The sequence below is a fragment of the Felis catus genome, chromosome C2 (genome assembly GCF_018350175.1).
Source record: "Felis catus isolate Fca126 chromosome C2, F.catus_Fca126_mat1.0, whole genome shotgun sequence".
NCBI lineage: Eukaryota > Metazoa > Chordata > Mammalia > Carnivora > Felidae > Felis > Felis catus.
In genome coordinates, this window is record NC_058376.1 from 153,082,670 (window position 1) to 153,107,819 (window position 25,150).

Consider the following 25,150-nt stretch of genomic DNA (forward strand, 5'->3'; position numbering starts at 1 on the left):
TGGAGCCTGTTTCCGATTCTGTGTCTCCCTCTCTCTCTGCCCCTCCCCCGTTCATGCTCTGTCTCTCTCTGTCCCAAAAATAAATAAACGTTGAAAAAAAAAAATTTAAAAAAAATAAACATTAAAAAAATTTTTTTAAAACAAGACCCATCTATATGCTGCCCATAAGAGACTCACTTTATTTTTTTAGTTAATTTATTTTTGAGAGAGAGAGAGACCAAGTGGGATGGGGGAAGAGAGAGAGAGAGAGAGAGAGAGAGAGAAAGAATCTCAAGCAGACTCTGCACTGTCAGCACAGAGCCCAACACAGGGCTTGAACTCACTAACTGTGAGATCGTGACCTGAGCTGAAATCCAGTCAGACGCTTAACCAATTGAGCTACCCAGGCACCCCTGGAGATTCACTTTAGATGTAAGGATACACCACCAAAAGTAAAAGGATGAGAAAAGGTATTCCATGCAAATGTAAACACCAACAACAAAAAGCCAGGAGAGAATATCAGACAAAATAAGACTTTAAAACAAAGACTGTAAAATCAGAGACAAAGAAGGATATCACATAGTGAGTGATAGATAAAGGGGTCAGCTCAACAAAAAAGACAAAACTTTTACAAATATTTATGCACCCAACATATGCACACCTAAATATATAAAGTAAATGCTAACAGACCTAAAGGGAGTAATAGACAGTAATACAATAATAGTGGGGGACTGTAAACCCCACTTACATCAATGGATAGATCATCCAGGCATACATAGATAATCAATAAGGAAATAATGGCCTTAAGTGACATGTTACACCAAATGAACTTAACAGAAATATACAGAATACTCCATCCAAAAGCAAGAGAATACACATTCTTCTCAAGTGCACATGGAACATTTTCCAAGATAGATCATATGTTAGGCCACAAAACAAGTCTTAATAAAGTTAGAGGATTGAACTCTATCAAGCATCTTTTCCAACCACAACAGTATGAAACTAGAAATTAATTACACAAAGAAAACTAGAAGGCATAGCCCAGGGAATATAGTCCATAATACTGAAATAGCATTGTATGTTGATAGATGGTAGTTATACTTAAGGTGAGTGTAGCATAACATACAGAGAAGCTGAATCTCTATGTTGTACACCTGAAACTAATGTAACGTTATGTGTCAACTGTCCCAAATAAATTTTTTTTAAAAAACACACACAAAGAAAACTGGAAAATTCACAAATATGTAGAGAATAACCACATGCTACTAAACAACCAATGGGTCAAAGTAGAAATCAAAAGGAAAAAAATCTTGAGACAACAATGGAAATAGAACACACTAAAATCTATAGGATGGCAGCAAAAGCAGTTCTGAGGGAAGTCCATAGTGATAAATACCTACTTCAAGACGCGTGAAAATTCTCAAATAAACAACCTAACTTGACGTACACCTCAAGGAACTAGAAAAAGACTGAATGAAGCCCAGAGTTAGCAGAAGAAAGGAAATAACTAACACACTGGAGCAGAAATAAATGATCTAAAGACTAAAAACACAATAGAAAATTGATCAATAAAACTAAGAGCTGGTTTCTCTAAAAAGATATACAAAATTGACGAAACTTTATCTAGACTCTCCAGGGAAAAAAAAAAGAAAGAAAAATCAAATAAATGAAATCAGAAATCAAAGAGAAGTGACAACTGATATCACAGAAATACAAGAATCGTAAAACACTACAATGAAAAATTCCAAGTTAGCAAATTGGACAGCCTAGCAGAAACGGATAAATTCCTAGAAACATATAACCTACCGACACTAAGTCATGATGAAGTAGAAAAATCTGAACAGACCAATTACTGGTAATGAGATTGAATCGGTCATCAAAAACCTCCCAATAAACAAAAGTCCAGGACCAGAAGACTTCACAGGTGAATTGTACTGAACATCCAAAAAAGAATTAATACTAATTATTATTTCTTAAACCTCTTCCAGAAAAACAGAAAAAGGAACTTTTCCAAACTCATTTTAAGAGGCCAGCATTACCCTGATACCAAAGCCAGACAAAGACACCATACACTTACACAAAAATTATAGGCCAGTACCCGAATGAGCATAAATGGAAAAATCCTCAACAAAATATTATTAGCAAACGAAATTCAACAATACATTTAAAGGATCATATACCACGATCAAGTGGGATTTATTCCAGGGATGCAAAGATGCCTCAACATCTGCAAATCAATCAATGTGATACACATGAACAAAATGAAGGATTGAAATCATACGGTTATCTCAAGAGATGACAAAAAAGCATTCGACAAAATTCAACATCCATTCATAATAAAAACTCTCAACAAAGTGGGTACAGAAGGAATGTACCTCAACATAATAAAGGCCAAACATGACAAGTCCATAGCTAACATCATACTTAATGGTGAAAAGCCGAAAGCTTTTCCTCTAAGATCAGGAACAAGACAAGGATGCCCACTCTCACTACTTTTATTCAACACAGTATTGAAAGTCCTAACCAGGGAAATTAGGCAAGAAAAATAAGTAAAAGGCACCCAAACTGGAAAGGAGGAAAGGAAGACGTAAAACTGTCACCATTTGCAGGTTACGTATTACACACAGAAGATCCTAAAGACCCCACCAAAAACCTGTTAGAACCAAAAAATGAATTAGGTTGTGGGGCACAAAATCAATACACGAAAATCTGTTGCATTTCTAGACACTGATAAATAAACTATCAGAAAGAAAAGACACTGATAAATAAGAACTATCAGAAAGAAAAGACACTGATAAATAAACTATCAGAAAGAAAATTAATAACACAATCCCACTTACAATTGCATCAAAAAGAATAAAACGTGTAGGCACAAATTTAACCAAGGAAGTAGAAGACCTGTGCTCTGAAAACTAAGAGACACTGACGAAAGACACTGAAACATACATAAATAAAGGTAAAGAAATTCTGTGTTTATGGGCTGGAAGAATTAATATTGTTAAATGTCCATACTACTCAAAGCCATCTACAAATTCAAGGTTATCTCTATTAAAATCCCAATGGCATTTTTCACAGAACTAGAACAAATAAATTTAAAATTTGTACGGAACCATAAAAGACCCCAAATAGCCAAAGCAATTGTGGGAAAGAAGAACGAAGCAGGCAGCATCTCATCCCCTCATTTCAAACTATATTATAAAGCTATAGTAATTAAAACAGTACAGTACTGGCATAAAAACAGACACGGAGCTCAGTGGACGAGGACAGAGCCAAGAAATAAACCTATGCATAGATGGTCAATTAATTTACAACAAAGGAGCCAAAAACATACAACAGAGGAAAGGCTAGTCTCTTCAATAAGTTGGGTCAGGAAAATTGGACAGCCATGTGCAAAAGACTGAAACTGGACTGCCATCTTATACCATACAAAAAATTAACTCAAAATGGATTAAAAAACTTGAATATAAGACCTAAAAACATAAAACTCCTAGAAGAGAACATAGGCAGTCAGCTCCTTGACACAGGTCTTGGTGACAATTTTTGAATCTGACACCAAAAGCAAAACAACAATCACAAAAGTAAACAGGTGGCACTACATCAAACTAAAAGGATTCTGGACAGTGAAGGAAACCATCAAGAAAATGGAAAGGCAACGTACTAAATGAGAGAAAATATTTGATCTGATATGTCGATAAGGGCTAATATCTGAAAAGGGGCTACTATACAAAATATATAAGGAATTCATATAACTCAACAGCAAAAAGAAAAAAAATCCAATTAAAAAATGGGCAGAATACTCATTTTTTCCCAAAGATATGCAGATGGCCAATAGGTCCATGAGAAGATGCTTTCCATCATTAATCATCAGATAAATGCACATCAAAACCAAAATGAAATATCCACTAACAGATGTTAGAATGACTATTATCTTAAAAACAAAAACACTAGAAATAACAAACGTCGGTGAGGATGTGGAGAAAAGGGAGCCCATGTGCACTGCTGGTGGGAATGTAAACTGGTGCAGCCACTATAGAAAATAATGTGGAGGCTCCTTGAAACATTACAAATAGAACCACCATACAATCCAGCAATTCCACTTCTGGGTATTTATCCAAAGAAAGCAAAAACATAAGCTCAAAAAGATGTAAGTACCCCCATGTTCACTGCAGCATTATTTACAATAGCCAAGATATGGAAATAACGTAAGTGTCCATAAAAAACTGAATGGATAAAGAAATTGTAATACACAAACACACACAGACGAATATCATTCAGCCATAAAAAAGAATGAAAACTTGCTATTTGTGACAACATGCATGGACTTGAGAACATTATGCCAAGTGAAAGAAGTCAGAGAAAGACAAATACCATAATGATCTTGCTCGTATGTGAAATCTAAAAATAAGTAAAAATTTAAAACCAAACTCATAGGGGCGCCTGGGTGGCGCAGTCGGTTAGGCGTCCGACTTCAGCCAGGTCACGATCTCGCGGTCTGTGGGTTCGAGCCCCGCGTCGGGCTCTGGGCTGATGGCTCGGAGCCTGGAGCCTGTTTCCGATTCTGTGTCTCCCTCTCTCTCTGCCCCTCCCCCTTTCATGCTCTGTCTCTCTCTGTCCCAAAAATAAATAAAAAACGTTGAAAAAAAATAAAAAATAAAAAATAAAAAAAAAACCAAACTCATAGATACAGAGAACAGATTGGTGGCTGCCAGAGGTAGGGTGGGGCGGGGCGGGGGGGGGGGTGGGGAGGGTGGTGGTGATGACTGGGAAAAACCGATGAACTGTTTTTGTTTGGGTTTTTTCACTTAACTAAATTTTAAAAAGAAAAGAAAAGAACAGTGAGGTGTCTGGGTGGCTCAGTCAGTTAAGCATCCCACTCGTATTCAGTTCAGGTCATGATCTCACGGTTCGTGGGTTCCAGCCCCACGTCGGTCTCTGCACTGTTAGCGTAGAGCCCGCTTGGGATTCTCTCTCTCTGCCCTTCCTCCAGTTGCTCGCTCTCCCTCTCAAAAATAAATTTAAAAAATAAACTTAAAAAAATAAAGAAAAGAATGGTTACCTGTGGAGAGAGAAGGGGGCCAGATATATATAGAATACAGAGAACAGGCATACGCTTTCATTATAGACCATTTTCTCACTATACTTTTTTATGTTATTTGATCCTTAAACTGTGTGCAAAGATGGACTCGGATTTTTTTTCTAAGTAAAAGTTAAATTTAAAGCTTATTTTTTTAAAGCCAAAATTTGACAGATGGCAACAGCTGCACTAATTCGCAAAGCGTGAGAAAGTGGTCTTCGGGCACACAGAAAAGCATGCCCAAAGGTAAAATATGGAGAAGAACAAGCCTACGTTGAGCTCGTCTATGACACAGGCAGAACTGGAGGAGGTATCGCTGGGACAACGGGCAGCCACCGGAGGTACTCAGGAGGAGAAGTGGTATGATCACATCCTCATTCCAAAATAGAAAAGAACTCTGACAAGAAGAGATGAGTAGCTTAGAAAAAAGACCAGCAGCAAAGACATCAGTTGGGAAGTTAACCCAAAAGACCAGACCACATGAAAGACGGTGGCCAGACTGTGGCAACAGCAGCGGGGTTAGAAACATGCAGCACAGCTCAGTGGGAAGCCATGTCCTGAGAGTCCTACATGTCAGGTACTGTGCTGCTAGTACACATTTAAAGGGAGACACGGGATTTCTCTGCCTAGTAACTCAGGGGAACATAAGTCGATCACATGCCCTAAAACGTGTGGTGATGCCTATGTGTGAGGGGCTGAGAAGGACAGAGGTGTGAATAAAGGATGACAAAAGTTCCCAGCATCTTCAAACGCAGCGAAGAATAGTAAGAATGTTACCTAAGACAGCAAAGTCAGGAAAATGAAAATGTCTCTGTGCTCTACTTTGCTATCGACAAGTCACAAAACTGTTTTGATGGATGACAAAAATACAGCATTCTACAAGGTCATCATTCGGACACATCAGCAATCTGATTAATAGTTTTTCAGAGGGTGAAAACACACCACTATGTAAGATACACAAATCCCAGGTAAAATTCTGGAAATTTTAAAATGGGAGAATGGTAGAGACTATGACTCAGAATTAAAGGAATATGGTATTTGGTAAGAATTGCCAGGATCTCCCTTAGTAGTATCTGTAACTTTTGAAAAGAAATTCTTCGAGACAGAGTGTGTATTTGGAGTGTTCAGATGGGGACCGCCTATTTATCACAAAGTCAGCCGTGGACCTGGCAGTTGGAAAGTCTGAGGCTACGCTGCAGAATGCAGTAGCCACAAGCCGCCCCACTGTGGCCACGAGCACTGGAAATGCAGCCTATCCAAACTGATACGGGCTGCAATATGTTTTTATATTTGCAGCTCGCATCAGTTTGGATTGGCTGCATTTCCAGTGCTCGTGGCCACAGTTCTGGGGTGGCTTATATATAATAAATATAAATATAAATATAAATATAAATATAAATATAAATATAAATATAAATGTCTTTATAATTGACCACATATTGAAATAATAATATTTTGGATATAATGGGGTTAACATTTTACTATTAAAATTAAATTCACCTAGGAGCGCCTGGGTGGCTCAGGTGGTTAAGTGTCCAACTTCAGCTCAGGTCAAGATCTCGTGGTTCGTGAGCTCGAGCCCTGCATCAGGCTCTGTGCTGACAGCTCAGAGCCTGGAGCGTGCTTCGGATTCTGTGTCTCCCTCTCTCTCTCTCTGCCCCTCTCCCGTGCCCACTTTATGTCTCTCTCAAAAATAAACAGTAAAAAAAAATTTTTTTTTTAATGAAATTCACCTAATAAGTCAGAAGAAAGACAAATACTATATGATTTCACTCATCTGTGGAATTAAAGGAACAAAACAAATGAGCAAAGGGGGAAAAAGACAGAGAGAGAGAGAGAGAGAGAGAGAGAGAGAGAGAGAGACAAACCAAGAAACAGACTCTTAACTACAGAGAACTGATGGTCCCCAGAGGGGAAGCAGTGGGGAATGGGGGAAATAGGTGATGGGGGTTAAGGAGGGCACTTGTGATGAGCACAGGGTGTTGTATGGAAGTGATGAATCACTATATTGTACACCTGAAACTAATATTACACTGTATGTTAACTCACTGGAATTAAAATAAAAACTTAAAAAAAAATTAAGCTCACCTGTTTCTTTTTCCTAATGTGGATTCTAGAAAATATTCAAACACATGTATGGCTCACATTTGTGGCCTGCGTTGTATTGCTAATGGACAGTGCCAGCGTGAGGCCCAGGAAGGGGTTTTGGAGAAGAGTCCAACTCCTTGGCTCACCCTCCACTTCCTGCCTCCAAGCCTCCAAGCCTCCAAGCCTAGAGGGCCACTGTTTTAATTTCCCTAATAAACAGCAGATTTTCAAGGAGGGACTTACTGTTACCTGCCTCCTGTTTCCTCACCCCTCTACCTACAGAGGTCTGTCGTGACCCTAGAAAGTCTTTCGTCTGCTACCCCATACATCCAGAGACAGAGAAGTGGTTCACAAGAGGAACATTCTAGCTATGACACCGTTCGTCCCCTGCAAATGAAGCTCACTGACTTACTTATCCATGATAAATAACTACTGCCCTCCCCCAAATTCCTTTCTTGGAGAGAAGTCTTCACAAATACATGAAGCTAATGAAGGGTCAGTGCTCTCCCACTCATTCTGAAGCTTTAGGGAAATCATTTAACTGTGCTGAACTTGCTTTCCCTTCTGCAAAAAAAAAAAAAAAAAAAAAAAGAAAAGAAAAAAAGAAAGAAAGAAAGAAAGAAAAAGGAAACAAAAGAAAAGAAAAAAATAAAAAGAAACTAAACTAGCTGTAATGTATCTTCCAATTCCAACATTCTCTAAGCATTCAAGAAACAATAGTGTCTTTTAAAGCTTTTCACGGGGCGCCTGGGTGGCGCAGTCGGTTAAGCGTCCGACTTCAGCCAGGTCACGATCTCGCGGTCTGTGAGTTTGAGCCCCGCATCAGGCTCTGGGCTGATGGCTCAGAGCCTGGAGCCTGTTTCCGATTCTGTGTCTCCCTCTCTCTCTGCCCCTCCCCCGTTCATGCTCTGTCTCTCTGTCCCAAAAATAAATAAACGTTGAAAAAAAAAAATTAAAAAAAAAATAAATAAAGCTTTTCACATTTATACTCTATGGAAGTGTAAGAAAACGTGAAATTATTCAAACCTTTTCATCATGAGATCTAAAGTTCAAAAATTACACAAAGGTGGCATTTCTATGCATGTGCCTTTCCTGGAATTTCAGCCTTTTCAATTGCATTTAAAATAATTATTATTACACTCTGTCCCTGGCTCAGACTTCCCTTGCTGCCATAGTCAGCTGAGGCATGATTCTCTGATTTATGGATTCTTAAACACCAAACGGTTCCTGGCATAGAGTGAAATAAGGCTTGGAGTAACTAAGGAATCTACATCCCAACAGAGCATGATTTACATTGTGTTACACTTGAAAAATTTCTGGAGTCCAAAATACTCACTGGCATTCACGGCTTATTTTGACACACAAAAATGGCCATGCCAATCCACCACAGGCAGAATAAGTACACTCCACCAACCTTCCACTAAATATCAAAGATTTAGCTGATGCGTTCCATTCTTCCCCCATCTTTTTTCTCCCTTGAGAGCAATAAAAACTATGCAAATTGGTTGGGGATGGCCCTCCTGGAAAGATCCCAGCTGGGTGGCCACGCTCATGCACATGCTAACTGTCCCATTACCGAGACTCGGCCCAAGCACAAGCTCTCGGTTCTTAGCCTGGTTCCCTTACAACTCAGTCTGACTCCGAGAGAAAGAGGAGAAGAGAGCCCATCTCCCCCGTGGTAACTCACTGTTGCTTCCACACCTGCCAAGTGGACTGAGCTGCCGGGTTAGCGGAATCTGATCAGGGCACTACGATCCCGGCAGAAATCAGTCAGACTCCTCATAAAGCTGCATAGAGTGCCAATATCAAATCTGGGTCATACCGAGCCTCGACACTAGACCAACAGGACATCTGACGGCCCAATCTTTAGCGCCACCATGAAATCTATTACAGCTGAATTTCAAACAAGAGAAAGAAAATCAAGTACATCAAGGATTTCTTCATATCTTTTGGCTGTTCTTTGTAAATCATCTTCCTTCTCTGCAATTTTTTTATATAACTGATTTGTCTCTTCTTGATGACTTTCCAAAAGTTCGGCTTCCACTTCCTGGGCTTTACCTAAGATACAAAAAATGGGCACACAAACAAGAAAACACATTAAGGAAGAATTAATATCTATCTCCCAATTTCAGTTCCCAATGAAATTTGCTAAAAACCAGTTGGTCACGTGTCCCCTCTCCCAGAGCAGAAAGGTCTTTAGGAGGCAACTAAGTAGCTAATGTTTCAGGTCCTTTCACCAGCTCCTCCTCTCCTAAAGGCGAGCCGCTGCCAGGCGGCTCACGTTCCCGTTAGAGAACTTTCTTGGGTAGGAATCACTTTTTTTCTCCAGTTTAATTACTTCAGGCACTTAGCACAGCGTGAAAACAGTAAGTTTAAATTATAAATCGTCTCTGCTGATTCCGACTTGTTCTTTACTGACTCTAAAATAGGACTTACCAATGGTTTCTTTTATGGTCATTTCCAGCTCCTGTTCCTTCTGGGCCAGCTGCGTGTGGAACTCCCTCATCAGCTGTTTTAGCGTAGAACTGTGCTTCAGCTCGAGATCTTCCTGCTCCTGTCTGCGTAACAAAAATATAAACAGCTAACAGCTGTCAAACACAAAACAAGCTGTAAAGAGTCACCTAATCTTCAGGATGGTGCACATAACAAGATCTCACTAGTATAAAAACAGGTTTAAGGGCGCACATGCGTGTGTGTGTGTGTGCACACACGCATGTCCAGAAACAGAAAACTCCTGGGAGGATACGTAAACTAGGATTATCTCTAGCCAATGCCCTGGGGATTTAAGAATTTTTCTTTTCCACTTAAAACTTTCATCACACACTGGGGCGCCTGGGTGGCTTAGCCGGGTAAGGGTAAGCGTCCGACTTCGGCTCAGGTCATGATCTCGCGGTTGATGGGTTAGAGCCCCGCCTCGGGCTCTGTGCTGACAGCTCAGAGCCTGGAGCCTGACTCAGATTCCGTGTCTCCCTCTCTCTCTTCCCCTCCCCGGCTCGCGCTCTGTCTCTCTTTCTCAAAAATAAATAAACATTAAAAATATCAAAAACAAAATTTTCGTCATACACATCTATGTTATATAATAATGCGAATACTAAAAATAAAATGAGAAGAGTATTTGCTGGGATATACACCTAATAAGCATAATCTTCCAGGCAAAAAATGGTTTTCCCCCTTTAAACGGACATGAAATAATACCGCCTCTTGCCTTAAATTGTTTTTATTTCTCCTCAGCATTTAACTTACTCGATTTATGTTTCATAGTTTGCGTTCGTGAAATTTAAGTGTATTTGGCACGATAAGAGGGAGTGGGTTAAGGAGGACTGTCTTATAAACATTCATGCTGAAAAACTCACTTGATTTTCTCTTCCATTTCTTGTTCATATTCTCTCTTCACGATATCCAGTTCTTGCTGATGCTCCTTCCGCAACGTTCGAAGATCTTTCTGCAACCTGACGATCTCCTTGCCCAGCTTCTCCTTCTCCTGCTCTGCCCCTGCTAACTGAAATTCCAGGTCACTGTGCTGGGCCTCCATGTCAGCAGGCGACGTGGGTTGCACGACACACGACTCGGACTTTTCTGCAGCACTTCCTCCCCAAGCTTCTGTGGGTTTAGCTTCTCCCTCCCTCTGCTGTTGTAAAGCCTGCAATTTTTCAAGTTTTGAGGTCAAGTCTTCCATTTCCAGCCTATGCCCTTCCCTCTCTCTTGCTAAGCAGGAATCCAGCTCGGTTATCTTTTGCTCCAAGATCTGACAGGTCAGTTCCTTCTCCCGGAGAACCTTCTGGACGTCATCAACCACGTTTTCCCAGTGTTGCTTCGCCCCTATGTTATTTTTACCCCCGTCTTCCTCCACGTGCTGGGATGCTATCAAGGAACATCTCTTGCTTTTCTCTTCAAGTTCTTCTTGAAGACGACTTATCACAACCTGGTCCTCACGCTGCTTTGCGTCGGCGTGTTCTAGCTTGATTAGGAGCTCCCGGTAGCTGCACTGCATTTCAGAAAGAGAAGAACCCGTCTCTTCTTTTTCCTGCTCTGGCCTCTGCAACAGCTCTTCTCTTTCCATTAGACTTCTTTGCAAAGCGCTGATCTTCTCTTCACGTCCCTCCTGCAGACAGCCTCGGAGATCTGCTTCTTCGTGCTCAGTCCAGGCTGCCGCGGTTTTTGCTGACCTGGGTACAACCGGTGCTTCTGACCGTGGTGAACCTTCCACCGATTTAAGTTTTGCTTCCAAGGCCTGAATTTCTCGCTCTCTCTCCTGAAGCTTTGCGTTTAGCTCCCCCAGATGGCCTTCTGCATCTTTCTTATATTGCTGCTCTTTCTCCTCCATTTGAGACAACAACTGCTTCTTGATGGCAGCAATTTTTTGCTCGGCTTTTCTCTTCAGTTCTGCCAGTTTCGCGGCACCCTCCAGCTCAAGCCTGTCTTCCAGGGCCCTCAGCTCCTCTTCTCTGCCCTTGACGCTTGCATTTGCGTGTTCCAATTCTTTCTCCTTGGTTTCAAGTGCGGATGTCATAGAAGACACTTGCCTTTCGAGGCGCAAGACTTTTTCTTCAGCTTCTTGAACCCTGCTGTCCTTTTCTTCTCCTAACTCTTGAATGTGCCGAAGCTCACGAAGCATCTCTTCCCGTTCGGCGTCCTTCTGCCGACTGTGTTTGTTAAGAGCTTCATTCAGGGACTCAGTTTCAGCTGTCTTCCGAGCCAGATGCTCCTCTAACTCCGCAACTCTCGCCTTCTGGGTTTCTAACTCGCTCTCTAAATTACGCTCCTCTTGCTCCAGCTTGCTCTTACCTTCCATTTCTCCCTTGGAACATCCAAACCTTCCGTTCGGCTGATCAAGGTCCGCCTTCGATAAGTTTACCTGCTCAGCCGCGTTGCTGGCTTCCTTCGCTTTTGACTCAAGCTGCGTCTGCAGTTCTTTGATAGTATTTTGATACTGTATGAATTTTGACTGTGCTCTCTTCTTCCACTCGGACAGTTTGCCGGACAAGTGATCTACCTGTGCGAGAGCAGAGGCTTTCTCCTTACTCAGAGTTTCAGCGTTCAAGGACAAGTTTTGCACCTGGTCCAGCAAGTCACGTTGCTGTTCATCGTATTGCTTCCTCAGTGACGCAACGGCCGCTTCTTTTTCCGTGGCGCTGATGCTGTTCTGAAGCTGAGTGTTCAGATCAATCAGCTGTTTGCTAAGACTGCCGATCTCAGATTTCTTTTCCCTGAGCTCTTCTCTCATCAGGGTGACAGCATTGATGTTTTCAGATAACTCTTTCTTCAACTGCGTGATACAAGACTCCTTCTCAGAGGCAGCCTGCTGCTGACTGCCTCCTTCCTTCTGCAAGGCTTCTTTTTCCATCACAAGACCTTCAATGTCAGCCTTCATGCTCTTAATTTGACTTTCTTTTTCCTCTAATTGATGGGTAGCTTGTTGAAAAGAACTATTTAGTGCATTCTGCTCTTCTGTTAGCTGTCTAAGCTGCGTTTCTAACTCAGAAGCCTTGCAAGTTTTAATCAGTAGTGCCTCCTTCACTTTTGTTGTGTGGTGTTGACAGTGGGAAATTCTAGAGAGAATGGCATTCATTTTACTGCTACTATGGTTGATCAGCTCATCTGTTTTAGCTTGTAACAAGGCTTCGGTTTTCCTAGAGTAAATATCCAGCTGAACTGCTACTTCCTGAGACAGCTTCTTGAATTCCAAGCTTTTGTCTTCTAGGCTTTTCTCACTTCTTTCATGCAAAGACTTCAGACTCTGGAATTCCTCATCCGTGGCTCTCAACTTGTCAGTCAACTCAGAAACCTTCCGCTTCTCCTTCTCTGCCAGTTTCTCCAGCTCAACTATACGCTCTTGAAGAGAAGTATTTTCCCTCAGAGAACGCGTCAAGTCAACCTCCAGCTTTTCAAGTTGCGCCCTTAGCTTAGCTTCATTTTGCGAGAGAGCATCCATGTGAGCAGACTTCCGGTGCAGCTGTTCCTGTAGTTCCTTTAATACCGCGTCCTGCCTAGCGCCTTCTTCCTTCAGCCACACCAGCTCCTTGCTCGCCTCTTCTTTTTCACACCCGGATCGGAGGACCCTTTGCCTCAGTTCTGCTACCTCTTGTTCTTTCTCCTGTAATTGGACTTCATGTTTTTCCTGAAGTTCTTCCGCTTGCTGGTTAAGTTTCTTTTCCCAGGCGGATACCACATCACTGAGTTCTCGTCTATGTACCTCGGTGAGACTTTCTATTTGCTCCTTTTGGTTTGCTTCCAGTCTCGACACTGCATCGCTGATTCCAGCGGAGTTTGCCTGTGCCATTTCCAAAATTTTGGCATTGAACTGTTTTTCTTTCTGACTCAGCTCGAGAACGGTATTTTCAAGCTCTTTTTTAAGTTTGGCTTCCTGATCCAGCAATTTCTTCTTCAACGTTTCTTGCATCTCCTTTGCTTTCTGCTTAATTTTTTCCATCTTCTTTTCTTGATTTTTAAATTTGGTTTCATATTCCTCATGTAAAATACTAATATCGTCCTCCTTGGCTGATAATTTCTGTTTGAGAGTTTCGATTTCTTGGCTCTGCCCTTCTCTCATTTGTAAAATTACATTTTCCTTTTCTATCAAGATTTGCTTTGTCTGAGCCTGTTCCGTGTTAGTATCTCTAAGCTGGGCCTCATACAGTTGGGTTAAAGATTGCACTTTTTCCTCCATTTCACTTTTCTGCTTTTCAAGTTGCTGCGTTAAGTCCCGCACCTGGACTTTGTGAGCGTCTAACTCGGAGCAAACGTCATTCTTCTGCGCTTCAACTTCGGCTACCTGTTTAGCGAGGAGAGTTCTTTCCGTTTCCGAGGCCAACAACTCCTCCCGCAGCTGAGCCAAGCGCGCCTCGGACGCTGCAGCCTGCTCGTGCGTGGTACTCTGCTGTGACTGAAAAAGGGCCAGCTTAGCCGATGCCTGCTGGAGCTCCTCTTCGGACCTCTTAATATCTGCCTCCAAGTTCTCCACACGAGCCTGATGCTCGTTCAGATGCCTGTCCTTTTCCTTCAGAAGAAGCCCCAGCTGATTAATTTCATCTTTTAATGCCTTCTCGGTTCTCTGGATAGACCTCTCTTGTTCTTTAATGATGCTGTTGACTTGCTGCTCGTGATGACTTTTCTGCTCATCCAGCTTGGCCTCTAGTTCCTGCTTTATTCTATCTGCTTGATCCTTTAGTACAGAAAGCTCCTCTTCTAGCTTGTCACGGGCTTTTAATACTTCCGCCAGTTCAGAAGACAGTGATTCCAGTTCTGTCTGCTTCACATCAAGCTTTTCTAAAGTCTTTTCATTCATCTCTTCTATGTGGGCCTGGAAGAGACTCTCTTTGTCTTTCAACAATGTTTCTTTCTCTTGTTCATGCTTTTCTCTAACTTTTTCCATTTCGGCCTGATGCTGTTGCTTTAAGACTTGGAGTTTTTCAGTCCAAAGAGTATCCTGCTGATGCCGCAGGCTTTCCAATTCTGTCTTGTGTTTTTCAACCATGATTGTCATTTCTTTATTGTGCTTATTTGTTTCAGCTTCTAAGTGGATAGCTAAATCTTCTGATTGATTTTTGCTTTCTCGCAAGCTTTTTTCCAAAGAACTTTCCAATTCAAGAATTCTCTGTTAATAAAAACAGATGTATTTTTATTAAAGTACAGACTTATTTGTTAGCAATGATACACATGACATAATGTCTACACCTGTTTAAAGATTAAAACTTAGAAAAATAACTCTACGTATCATGCCAAACACTAGAAAGCACAAATAATCTGTGCCCAATTCCTAAAGGAATCATGTAACAAAGAAAAGATTTTCTATTTTAATACAACTTAAGGTTCCAAATTCTTTCTACCTCCCTGGGTAATTACTTCAACCACCTATATTTTCAAGAATATTCTGAATGGATAGTCAAAAAGAAATAAATCATAAAGAAGATAACAGTCACTTTTGGTAGGAATTTTTTTTCCATGTGTTTTCTTAAGGCCTACAGCAGTATTCTATTACTTTCATAATTTAATTTTGGAAAATAAATAATGTACCTGGTTTTTCCACCTCAAAAATGATTATTTAGAAGATGTTTTGCAAAAAGAAGGAACTTATACAAATTTTACTGAAGATAACTCTTAGCTCATGAGAATATCAATCTTGATTCTAAAGGAAAAAGAGCTAAGACAGAGCCATGCAACGTCACAGCTGGAAAGGTCCTAAGGAATTACCACATCCAAGTCTCCATGTGACAGGTGAAGATTTAAGGTATAATTAATTTACAAAGCTAGCAAGTGGAAAAATCTAGGCCTCCTGAGTATCAATTCCCTTCTACCATGCCACCTTACATCAATGTTGGAAATGGGAAATTAAAGCACAGTTTAGAACTATGGGAAAAAGTGTGACTCTTTCACTGTCTAAACCAAAGCAAAAAATCTAAATAACATGTCAGTTTATTTAAAACAGGTCATACGTTTTATATACTACCGTGGGAAGAGCCAGAGGGCCTTAAAAATGTGCATCCGAGGACATATCTATAAATTTATTGACTATAGGACTATGTTTAACATGGGAAAACCAGGAAAAACTTAAATGTTTTATAAATAAATATTCCACAGTCCAACCATCCAGGCATGGACTATGATTGTTTGTTTTTTTAAATTTTTTTAATGTTTATTTATTTTTGAGAGAGAGAGAGAGAGAGAGAGAGAGAGAGAGAGAGCGCGAGCTGGGGAAGGGGCAGAGACCGGGAGACACAGAACCCGAAGCAGGCTCCAGGCTCCGAGCTGTCAGCACAGAGCTTGATGCGGGGCTCGAACCCACGAACCTCGCGAGATCAGGACCTGAGCGGAAGTCGGACGTGTAACCGACTGAGCCACCCAGGCGCCCCAAATGTTTGTTTATTTTGAGACACAGAGAGGGAGCAAGCAGAGGAGGGGTGGGGCAGGTGGAGGGATTCCCAAACAAGCTCCGTGCTGTCAGTGCAGAGCCCGAAGCAGGGCTCAAACCCACGAACTGCACGATCACGACCTGAGCAAAGTCGGACACTTAACCAACTGAGCCACCCAGGCACCCCCAGAACTTAAATGTTTTAAAAGCAGGGCACTGGGGTGCCTATACTGTGATGTAAACAGAGAATGAATCAGGTCCAGGACACAGCAGGAGATGGACACAGCACGGCAGGACGGTGCCAGAGCAAGTGCTGCCTGCAAAGTGAGGCGACTTCCTAAAGGTCAAGGGCAAGTAAGCAACGGAACAGAGATGCCACAGAGCCTGAGTGCAGAGAATCAGAGAGAGTGGCTGACAGAAACACGGCCAGACGCAGCCAGTTAAAGGCAGAGTCAGCAGCAGCATGCAGCGAACACTAAAACCACTCCCAGGAAAAGCTCTGATTACCTAAAAATGAGGTGCACGTACATGTGAATCTCACCCAGTAAAACAAAAGCTCTCGACAACTCCATATTGATTGGAGGGATGACAACAGTTTCCCCCTGCAGATAATTCCACAACTCTGGAACCGGAACATTACTCAGACTTACAGTTCTATAAGTCTCTGCTTCTTGTTGAAGGTCCCGAAGTTTATTTTCACTCTCCGTGAGGATTGCTTTCTTCTGCAGTTCTAACTCTTCCAGGGCCAAAGATTCTTGCTGTTCTTTTTCTTGGGTGATCTTCAGATATTCTGATTGACTTTTTTCCTGTGCCAAAAACAATACCACCTTAGACCCACATAAATCTTCAGCATTCCCAAGGCACTTCCACAGGAACCACGTGTTTCATTTGATCTGCACACCAGCCCCGTGAGGTAGGCAATATCATCACCTCTCTCTTCCCGTGCCCTAGTCTGCAGAAACAAAGCACTGTGGCTTCTCCAGTGTGGTCTGGCCCACATTTGCCACAATTACTATTGATGGGAAAAATTTTGTTCCAGTAACCCCACTACGTCTGCTATTTTTCCACTACTTAAAAGGTTTTGCAAAACACGGCTCGATGTGAAGGGTCGCGAAAGTGTCACTACCTCTTCTCTGTACTCCAGAGTTTGGTTATTTCAACTCCAGGCCGAGGAACTAGGTTGTGGGCTTATATAATTTGTGAGAAACACCTCATTAGGGAACCCTAGGTAGAAAACCGAATCAAAATCAGAAGATTACATGTGAATAATGGATTAGATCAAGGAAGCACTTGTAAGAGCCCACCTGAGCTGTTCTACCCACCCCATCAATCCTGGAAAGCTGCTTCTTTGTCTTTATTACATATCAACATTTATATTAAAAAGTGTTTACTGTTTGGAAAAGAGAAGCTCTAGACAGCACTTTCAACATTTAGTGGCTTTGGATTCCACTGAAGAATACTTTATCCATACCTACCGCATAGGGGTCATGTTGCCAGCAGCAATATTTTCAGTTCACTACACTCTGGTGAAACATTGCTTTAAGGAAAGATGCTGTGCCATATTACAAGCAGACTGATAAGAAACTATTAGTTTCTAATCAATTTCAAAACATCACTTAAGGGGTGCCCGGGTGGCTCAGTAGTAAGTGTCTGACCCTGGATTTCGGCTCAGGTCATGATCTCATGGTTGGTGAGTTCAATCCCCACATCAGGCTCTGCAGAGCCAACTTGGGATTCTCTCTCCCTCTCCCTCTGTCCCTCCCCTGCTCATATCCTCTCTCTCCCTCTCTGTCTCCCTCTCTCTCTCTCTCTCCCTCTCTCTCTCTCTCCCTCTCTCAAAATAAATACATAAACTTTAAAAAAATCTATAAAGTTTTTTTTAACATTTTAAACATACTATACTGTCTAATGTAAACTACATTTTAAATGCATCTCTCTATGCCCATAAAAATAAGAGGAGGGGCGCCTGGGTAGCTCGGTCAGTTGAGCATCCGACTCTTGGTTTCGGCTCAGGTCATCATCTCCAGGCGCGAATGAGTTTGAACCCCCCGTCCTCCTCTGCATGGACAGCACGGAGCCTGCTTGAGATTCTCTCTCTCCTTCTCTCTCTGCCCCTCCCTGACTTGTTCTCTCTTTCTCTCTCAAAATAAATAAATAAACTTCACAAAAAAATAATAGTAAGAGAACATTTTAGTAGCCTGTTGAACTTTGGCTAGCAACACAAAGCTAACTTCTTTGAAGAACTAGGTAGAAAGGGGAGTGGAAGGCAGGAAATGCGCCCGCGTATGTGTGTGCATGCGCGCGTGTGCTTCACATGTATCTGCATCCTGCTCTCTCTACTCAGAATATATCTGAGTATATCAGTTCTAGAACGCAGTTTTGTTTTTTTTTAATTTTTTTTTAATGTTTATTTATTTTTGAGACAGAGAGAGACAGAGCATGAACAGGGGAGGGTCAGAGAGAGAGGGAGACACAGAATCCAAAGCAGGCTCCAGGCTCTGAGCTGTCAGCACAGAGCGCAACGCGGGGCTCGAACTCTCGGACCGCGAGATCATGACCTGAGCCGAAGTCGGCCGCTTCACCGACTGAGCCACCCAGGCGCCCCTGGAACGCAGTTTTTAACAAGGCCAATGTTCAAGTCTCAGCATCCCCAAAGGCCAATTACTCCAGCATGAAAACACACAGATCTTTATGACAGGAATTTTTAGAACAATTCCTGGCTTCATTTATGCCCACTTTGTTCTTAATTTTCATGCCCCTATTTTAAATTTATGCTGTCCTATTATAGTCTAAGCATTCTTGTAAACTACCTTAAATCCTTTCTGGACTAGAGCATCTGGCTGGCTCAGTCAGTAGAGCATGAGACTCTTGATCTTGGGGTCATGAGTTCGAGCCCCACATTGGGGACAGAGTGTACTTAACAACAACAACAACAGCAATAATATAATGAATTAAATAGATAGATTGGTTGATCCTCTCTGGACCAAGAAAGAATACAAGTATGTGCCCATTACGTGTTCTTTTCATGAATGTAGAGCAAACCCCTAACCTCAGCCAACAAAACTGTAAATCCATGTGCCTGTTTGCCCCAGAGATCAGAGAACTCCCTGACTCAGTTCAAAAATAACTGCTGCTGGAAATTCTCAGAGTCCCAGATCCAAATGAGAGTGAAAAAACACAAATGTGTGAAAGCAAGAAGACTAAAATTACAAATATTATTTCTCTTCCTTCTGCACTGAAAGTGTTTTTAGGGGTGCCTGGGTGGCTCAGTCGGTTGAGCGTCCGACTTCGGCTCAGGTCATGATCTCGCGGTCCGAGAGCTCGAGCCCCGCGTCGGGCTCTATGCTGACAGCTCAGAGCCTGGAGCCTGCTTCCGATTCTGTGTCTCCCTCTCTCTGACCCTCCCCTGTTCATGCTCTGTCTCTCCCTGTCTCAAAAATGAAATAAACATTAAAAAAATTTTTTTTAATAAATAAAAGTGTTTTTAAATTATACACACTGTCTAATGGATACTAATTTCATATAAAGACAATCAAGTACATTTTTGGCATTAATACTTCTTATGGTAACTTATATAAAAGGCTTTTCACAATTTGAAAAAAAAAATTGTTATAAACCTTCAAATTATACTATTCCCAAAAACCTTATCTTTGTTTTTCTGGATATTATTTTGGTTAGTTCAGTCAGTGGTTTCTTATTTTATTTTTTTAATAAAAATCATATGTATTGAAAATTACTCCTGAAACCATTCTACTTAAAATGAAAACTACTTGGGTCATTTTCATTTTTTCTCCTTTAAAATGCATTTCATGGGGCACTTGGGTAGCTCAGTTGGTTAAGCATCAGACTTCTGATCTCAGCTCAGGTCACGATCTCACAGTTTATGAGACAAGCCCCGCTAACAGTGCGGAGTCTGCTTGGAATTCTCTCTCTCCCTCCCTCTGTCCTTCCCGTGCATGCGCATGCACAGTGCGCTCTCTCTCAAAATAAATAAATAAACTTAAAATAAAATAAAAATAGAATGCATTTCAGACAAAACTTTCTGAGCTTTGAACTCTGGTACACTCAATCTGGTGAGTCTTTAGACATTCTTTCTAAGTTACACAGTCCCTGGTTCACAGCTTCAATTAGCCAACCGTCCCCTTTACTTCTCCACCATCACAGCCTACCCTACCGCCAGGGTAAGAGGGATGATACACAAACAAACTGGCTAATGAAAGCTTGTTGGTTAATACAATTTTCACACAATGCCAAGTTAACAAGCTGTGACAGCCTCTTTCCTGCCTACATCCTATCCTCTCTACACACTCAAAGGTCAAGGCCGCCAGTAGTCTGACTTCAAGCTGGAAGTTGGGGTGAGGAGAGAACTCTATAAAGCTACAAAGTTTACCTATAACAAAAACAAAACGGGTACTTACGAGAGCTATTTTCATTTGCTCCTGAAATTGCCTTTCTTGGGTCTGAAACTTCTTGGTCAGTTCCTGCTCTTTTCTGGCCAACTCCTTTTCATGAAGCTTCTGCAGTTTAGCAATTTGTTCTGAGTGTTTCTGAAGGTCAGCCAAATAGTTAAAGTGAAACTCCCAAAATATGTATTCTACAACTAAGTAACGCTTTATTACAATTTAATCAGCAAGACAACAGTGTAAGAGGAAAAATCAAAACGTATTTCCCACAGAAATCAAAAGTGACCAAAGTCTCAATAGTTAAAAAGAAAAGCCTACAGAGTGTATCACTCATTTGAGACAAGGACAGCTGTTGCTGCAGGAGTCATTCTTGCAGGGTTGGAGCGCCATTTCCACATCTTGCAGGAATATTCCCCACCAATCGCGATGCGGAAGTGCAGGAGAGGGGAGTGAAGATGCTCTCAGAGAGGGCACTCCACTGAGGTCAAGTTGCCCTAGCTGCACCAATCTAGCTTTCCGGTAAATACGCTATTTATTAGAAAGTACTGGCCTTGTTCTTTCTGGGAGAGGAAGACTTAATCTTACAAAAAGGTCAAACCTCCCTGAATAAATCTAAAAATTTAATGTAACCGAACAAAACTACCAACAGAATGGGGGTGGAGGGGTCCGGTGGACAAAATAAACACGCAAGAATAGCCAGCACTCTTCTGAAAAATAAGCATAATAAGGGGAGGCTACCAAATAATAGAACATATTATAAAACCAGAGGAATTAGAACAGTGTAACACTGGCATACAGTCAGGAAAAGCAATGGGATAGCACAGAGAACTCAGGAAAGAGACCAATATGTAGCACAACAATTTAGGATGAAATAAAGTGGTACGTCATGTCAAAAGGGAAAACATGGATTGTAGTCACCTGGAAACAAATTAAAGTTGGATCCCTACCTCACTCCTTACACCAAATAAATTCCAATTCGATCGAAGATTTAACAATAAGAAATGAAAGCATATACGTGCCATAAAAAAAGTAGAATTTTTAAATGATGTCAGTGAGAATGTATGTTTAAAAGCAAAACAAAAATCCAAATAGAAAAATCTCTACATGGCCAACAAAACAACAAAAGACCAATCCCAAAGCAAAAATAAGTGATAAACAAAGTCAATTAAAATGAGAGAGAGAAAAAAATTATTTGGATAAATGCACTGTATAGTCAAAGAACTAATTCCTAGTATACGTAAAAAACTTACACAAATCAGTAAGACCAACTGTCCAAAAGGAAAATGAGTTAAAGAGTTGACCAAGCAACTCAAAGAGAAAAAACTACCAATTCCTTTTAAATATATAAAAACATGTTTATCAGGGGTGCCTGGGTGGCTCAGTCAGTTGAGCACAGAGCCTCTAGGCTCTGTGCTGAAGCATCTGACTCTTGATTTTGACTCAGGTCATGATCTCACAATTCATGAGTTCGAGCCCTGCATCAGGCTCCACACTGACAGTGAGAAGCCTGCTTGGGATTCTCTCTCCCTCTCTCTCTGACCCTCCACCACTTGCACACGTGTGCATGCCTGCTTTCTCAAAATAAAAAATGTTTACCATGCTGATAAAAAGATAAGCACATTAAAACTACAATGTCATTTTCTCTTAACTCCTCATCTTGGAAAGATAAAAAAAAAAAAAAAAAAAGTAACACCATCCTTGTGAGGTAATGCATCACTTGCAAGAGTATAAAGTGTCCGCTATAGAGCTTGTAGCAATTATGCAATAATTGAAAGTACACATAATCTCTGCCTATATTCCACTTCTAGGAAACTATCCTAAAGAAACATACATGTGAGCAAATACGATAAGGATATTCAGCAATTGCAACAGCAGAAAATGAAAAAAAAACAGAAAATGAAAAAATCAGAAGACGGATTAAATTATGAAACATTCATATGGCGAAATCCTGAGCAGTCTTTAAAACAAATGCAGCATAACAAAAACCAAAATCTCAAATGTGGCATCATTACCAATTGTCAACGATATGGAACACATTAAGCGGTGTGTGTGTGTGTGTGTGTGTGTGTGTGTATATATATATATATATATATATATATATACACATACGTATACATATACATACATACATACGTATACATACGTATACATATATATATATACACACACACACAGAACAGTATATATAACATACTATCTTTTGTGTTAAAAAATTTAAGAGAGATTATAAAACAGCAAAGAGAAATTATATGCAGAGACTACCTCTGGAAAGTATATCCACAATGATATAAATTCTTTTCTCTATCAAAGTGATTTTTTTCCTATATCCTGAACTCACAAAACGGTCAAGGTCTAAAACATAAATTAATTCTTCTTTACAGTCAAAAATGGTACGAAAAGCATAAGACTTTAAGTTTCAAAATTGCTGTAGCCTGTTTCAATCTAGAATGATTCTTACTTTCATCACATCAACAACCTCCTGCTTCGCCCGACTTAATTCGTTCTGTAGAATGGTGCGTTCCTCCTCCCTCGCTTTTTCAATAGCTTTTATTTGTTCATCCATTTCCGTCTTCATTTTTCTCCGTGCTTCTTCTGTTTTTTGGGCTGTACTCAAGGCTTTTTCAAGTTCCTCAAAAGCTATAAGGAAAACAGCAGAAAACAAGTATCTCAAGAAATACTATCATTGAGCTAAAGTGTTTCATGTCCAATTTATGGGAACTATGAGCAGCAGTAGCAAGACAGGTTAAAATACTCATTTTTGTTTTAAGCCAAGAGATATTTCTGAGCCGTTCCACAAAGCCGCAAGAAGTGTCCAGTTACTGAAGTCAGCTTGTCACTGAATTCTGGATTCAGATCTTAAGACTACTTACATGAACTTAAACTCAGGAGTTTGCTAAAAAATTAAATTACTAATGGTTCCCCACACTTTCTGCCTACAAGTGTCCTTACGGATAGCAAATGCAAAGAAATGAAGACTTACTCCTCCTTCTGTATGATGTAATTTCAACTGCTTTCTTGTTTGCTATGGAGTTCTTACCTATTGTCAATAATTAGGTAATATTCTTATATACTCACAAGGACATTTTTAAGAATGGAAAAATTATTCTTTGACTGATCCTATTTTTACAAACCTCTTAACCATATAATAAAAGAGCGGAGTTTTTTGGTTTTTGTTTTACCATTTACCAGCTGAATCACATATTTAAACGATGTATAATGACATGAAGCGTACCCTTTGTATAAGCTTCAAACTAGGGCCACTGACTAGAAAGAAACCTTTACTGATTCAACTGTATATAGAAAGGCACTGCTAGGGGCACCTGGGTGGCTCAGTGGGGTTAAGCTTCCGACTCTTGATTTCGGCTCAGGTCATGATCTCACGGTTCATGAGGCTGAGGCCTGCGTCAGGCTCTGTGCTGACAGCGTGGAGCCTGCTTGGGATTCTTTCTCTCCCCCTCTCTCTGCTCCTCCCTCACTTATGCGCTCCTCCTCTCTCTCTCAAAATAAATAAACAAACTTAAACCCCCCCCCGCCCCCCCCACCCGGCTCTACCAACAGGGTGTCCTTGTGTGAGACAAGAATTCAGGCCCTGCAAAAACAATCATCTAGGATACAGCAGTATTATCTTTAAGGAGACCAACAGCTCACCCGACTTCCAACAAAACCAGATAGGGTGGGTACAACAACTGGGTAACTCGGCACTGAAAATGTGTGCGTGTGCTTGTGTGTAGATGTATCTGTGCACAAGTATGTGTGTGCATGTGTGCACTGTGTGTGTTTCTCTTTCTCTCTACCGGCATAGTGATATGCTATCAAAATAGCAGTGGGAACTACTATTATCATCCTAGATTATTTTCTTTAGTCCTCACAGAAGACACCAGGCTCCCTTTACCACAGAGATGGACTATAAATAAAACACAAATTTTCAGGATGGGTTTTTAATGCTATCAAGAAACCTATGTCCAGAGGAGAGGCAGTTCATTAATATTTATAGTATTTTTACCCTCAGTGGTATAAGAAATGTGCAACTTAACCTATGGCATCTCAAAAACAAAAAGCCCATTTACTAACTACAACTTGGCTTCACCTTAACAGACAGCGGTTTGGGCACAGGAATTTCGTACCTGAAGACAAATAGCTGTTCTACAGAATTTTCTTAATGGTAAGTTGCATTAGTACAAAAAAAAAAAAAAAAAAAAAAAAAAAAGGCATGAGAAAGGCTGTACTCTAGTAACAACTGGGAAACACAACTTACTTCGCTCAACATTTAAAAAAATAACTTCTCGGGGCGCCTGGGTGGCACAGTCGGTTAAGAGTCCGACTTCAGCCAGGTCACGATCTCGCGGTCCGTGAGTTCGAGCCCCGCGTCAGGCTCTGGGCTGATGGCTCGGAGCCTGGAGCCTGTTTCCGATTCTGTGTCTCCCTCTCTCTCTGCCCCTCCCCCATTCATGCTCTGTCTCTCTCTGTCCCAAAAATAAAGAAACGCTGAAAAAAAAAAATTAAAAAAAAAAATAACTTCTCTAGCAACCATATATCTTGATATTTAAAAAAAAAAAAACCTGTTCAGGGGTGCCTGGGTGGCTCAGTCAGTTAAGCGTCCAATTCTTGATCTCGGCTCAAGTCATGATCTCACCATTTGTGAGTTCAAGTCCCGTGTCAGGCTCTGCATTGACAGTGCAGAACCTACTTGGAATTCTCTCTCCTTCTCTCTCTGTCCCTACCCCACTCATGCCCACTCTCTTTCTTTCTCAAAATAAA

The 25,150-nt window shown here is 41.1% G+C and overlaps 1 protein-coding gene across 12 annotated transcripts in view; it reads right to left on the minus strand.

The window, feature by feature from the left end:
* The window catches only part of GOLGA4 (golgin A4), a 126,366-nt gene that overhangs the window by 34,275 nt on the left and 66,941 nt on the right, over nucleotides 1-25,150 (minus strand). For all 12 annotated transcript variants that reach the window (XM_045037893.1, XM_023260759.2, XM_023260756.2 and 9 more), the window contains 6 exons: nucleotides 22,851-23,029; nucleotides 20,408-20,536; nucleotides 16,640-16,795; nucleotides 10,495-14,735; nucleotides 9,578-9,699; nucleotides 9,069-9,199 (listed from right to left, as the gene is read on the minus strand). In XM_045037893.1, the coding sequence (XP_044893828.1) occupies nucleotides 9,069-9,199; nucleotides 9,578-9,699; nucleotides 10,495-14,735; nucleotides 16,640-16,795; nucleotides 20,408-20,536; nucleotides 22,851-23,029 (4,958 nt within the window). The remainder of the gene's footprint in view (nucleotides 1-9,068; nucleotides 9,200-9,577; nucleotides 9,700-10,494; nucleotides 14,736-16,639; nucleotides 16,796-20,407; nucleotides 20,537-22,850; nucleotides 23,030-25,150) is intronic.